Source organism: Plasmodium gallinaceum (assembly GCF_900005855.1).
Source record: "Plasmodium gallinaceum strain 8A genome assembly, contig: PGAL8A_v1_3, whole genome shotgun sequence".
Taxonomy (NCBI): domain Eukaryota; phylum Apicomplexa; class Aconoidasida; order Haemosporida; family Plasmodiidae; genus Plasmodium; species Plasmodium gallinaceum.
The window spans coordinates 7,232-8,971 of NW_021628337.1; the positions used below are offsets into that span (position 1 = coordinate 7,232).

The 1,740-nt window shown below is 18.6% G+C and overlaps 1 protein-coding gene across 1 annotated transcript, besides 1 other annotated feature; it reads left to right on the forward strand.

The window, feature by feature from the left end:
* Positions 1-983: 983 nt before the first annotated feature.
* On the forward strand, positions 984-1,428 carry PGAL8A_00000300 (hypothetical protein; the record flags this gene model as incomplete). Its single annotated transcript, XM_028674419.1, has 2 exons — positions 984-1,193; positions 1,306-1,428. The coding sequence occupies 2 exons, from the start codon at positions 984-986 to the stop codon at positions 1,426-1,428; spliced, it is 333 nt and encodes a 110-aa protein (XP_028530775.1).
* Positions 1,418-1,740: part of a repeat region that runs on past the window's edge.

Below are 1,740 nucleotides of genomic sequence, written 5' to 3' on the forward strand. Positions count from 1 at the left end.
TACATTAAATGGGTATTCAATAATCCAATTAAAGAAAAATAATATAATTTGACTAAAAAATTGAATACTACTATTTTTGTTTTGTTTCATATCTTTTCTTTTTTTGATATAAATTTTTTTCACTTTTATTCTTTTTTTGTTTTAACTTTTTTTTATACCTTTTGCATTTTAACATTTTTTTTTTTTTTCCATATTTTTACAGAATCATAATAATTTTTTCATTACAATTAAAATTATTAATATTTATAAAAATATATCTGCATGTAAAAAAATGAATTTTTGTTATAAATTTTATTTTTGTTATGCCTTTTTGACGTATAATAACTCTTTTAACATATTACTAATAAATATGAAGAACATCAATATGAAAGCAATTTTTTTAAATTTATAAAGAATAAAATAGTTACGATAAAGAATTAAAAAATTTTTTTTTTTCTGTAAGTTTAAAATAAAATTTTTTCTTACAAAATTTAAATTCTTATGTAATAAGGTGATTCTTTCAGCAAATTACACATTTATGTTTATATTAAAAAAATATAGCATTTAAAGATACGTATATTAACTCTCTTATTAACATTCAAATAATGAAAAAAATTGAAAAATTAGTTTTTATGATATAATTTTTTTATAATGCATTATTCTTCCCTTTGCAATTTACTTTAAAAGTTTTTATAAAATTAAATTTGTTTTCAGATGAATTATACATATTTAATAAATTAAAATTATATGTTCATTGTAAAAAAAAAATAATTATTTAATTAGATAAATATTAAAATTTAAGAAATATGTAGTTTATTTTATTTTATTTTACAAGAAAAAATATTATTTATGTCTAAAAATTATTATAGTATGGTTATTTATATTTATTAACATATGTTAATGAATTCTTATTAAAGATTTTCTTATTAACTCCTGAATGTATCAGTATTTTACAATAAATATATCCAACATGATATTTACATGATAATTTTAGTAAAATAAAAATGAGTTTGAAGTATGCTAGTAGAACTTTTAGATTAGATGATAATAGTGATCTTTATTTAGTCTCTAGACCTGATGGTAGTACTTATTATTATAATGCGGAATATATGAAATCCTATTACCTTGACAAAAATGAAATTTTAATCATTGGAATTTTCTCTGCCATTTGGTTTTTTTGTATAATATTTGGAATATACGTATTTATAAATGAAGTAATAAAATATTTTAGGAATATATTATATTGACATTTTTAATAAAATATTTAAATAATAATTCTTATTAATATAAAAATAATTTATTTTACATTAATTTTTATTTGTATAGCGAGCTCGAAGGCAAAGGATATTAAATAACTTAATGCTTGAAGTAATGTCTATAGATTCAGGATATTGGGAAGATAACAATGAAGAATTAGAACAGGAAGCAGTAGATATATCAAATGAGTGATTTATTAACTGGTGTTCGGTGACTTCACTAGAGTACTGAACAAACAAATTATTAAAGAGCATGTAGAGGGGTTTCTAAGATTTTGCTGTATTTATATATGTTCTTAAATGCTTTGAACGAATGATTCTTAATTATGTGCTCTACATCATTCAGCATTCTTTAATTTCAATAGGAATTTATTTACTTTAATTAAAATCCCTATTTTTAATAAAAATTTAAATCCTTATTGAATATTGACTATTAATTAAAAGTATATTACTTATTTCTTTTTTATGAGTTATATTCAGCTATTTAAATATATTGCTGTTGAAT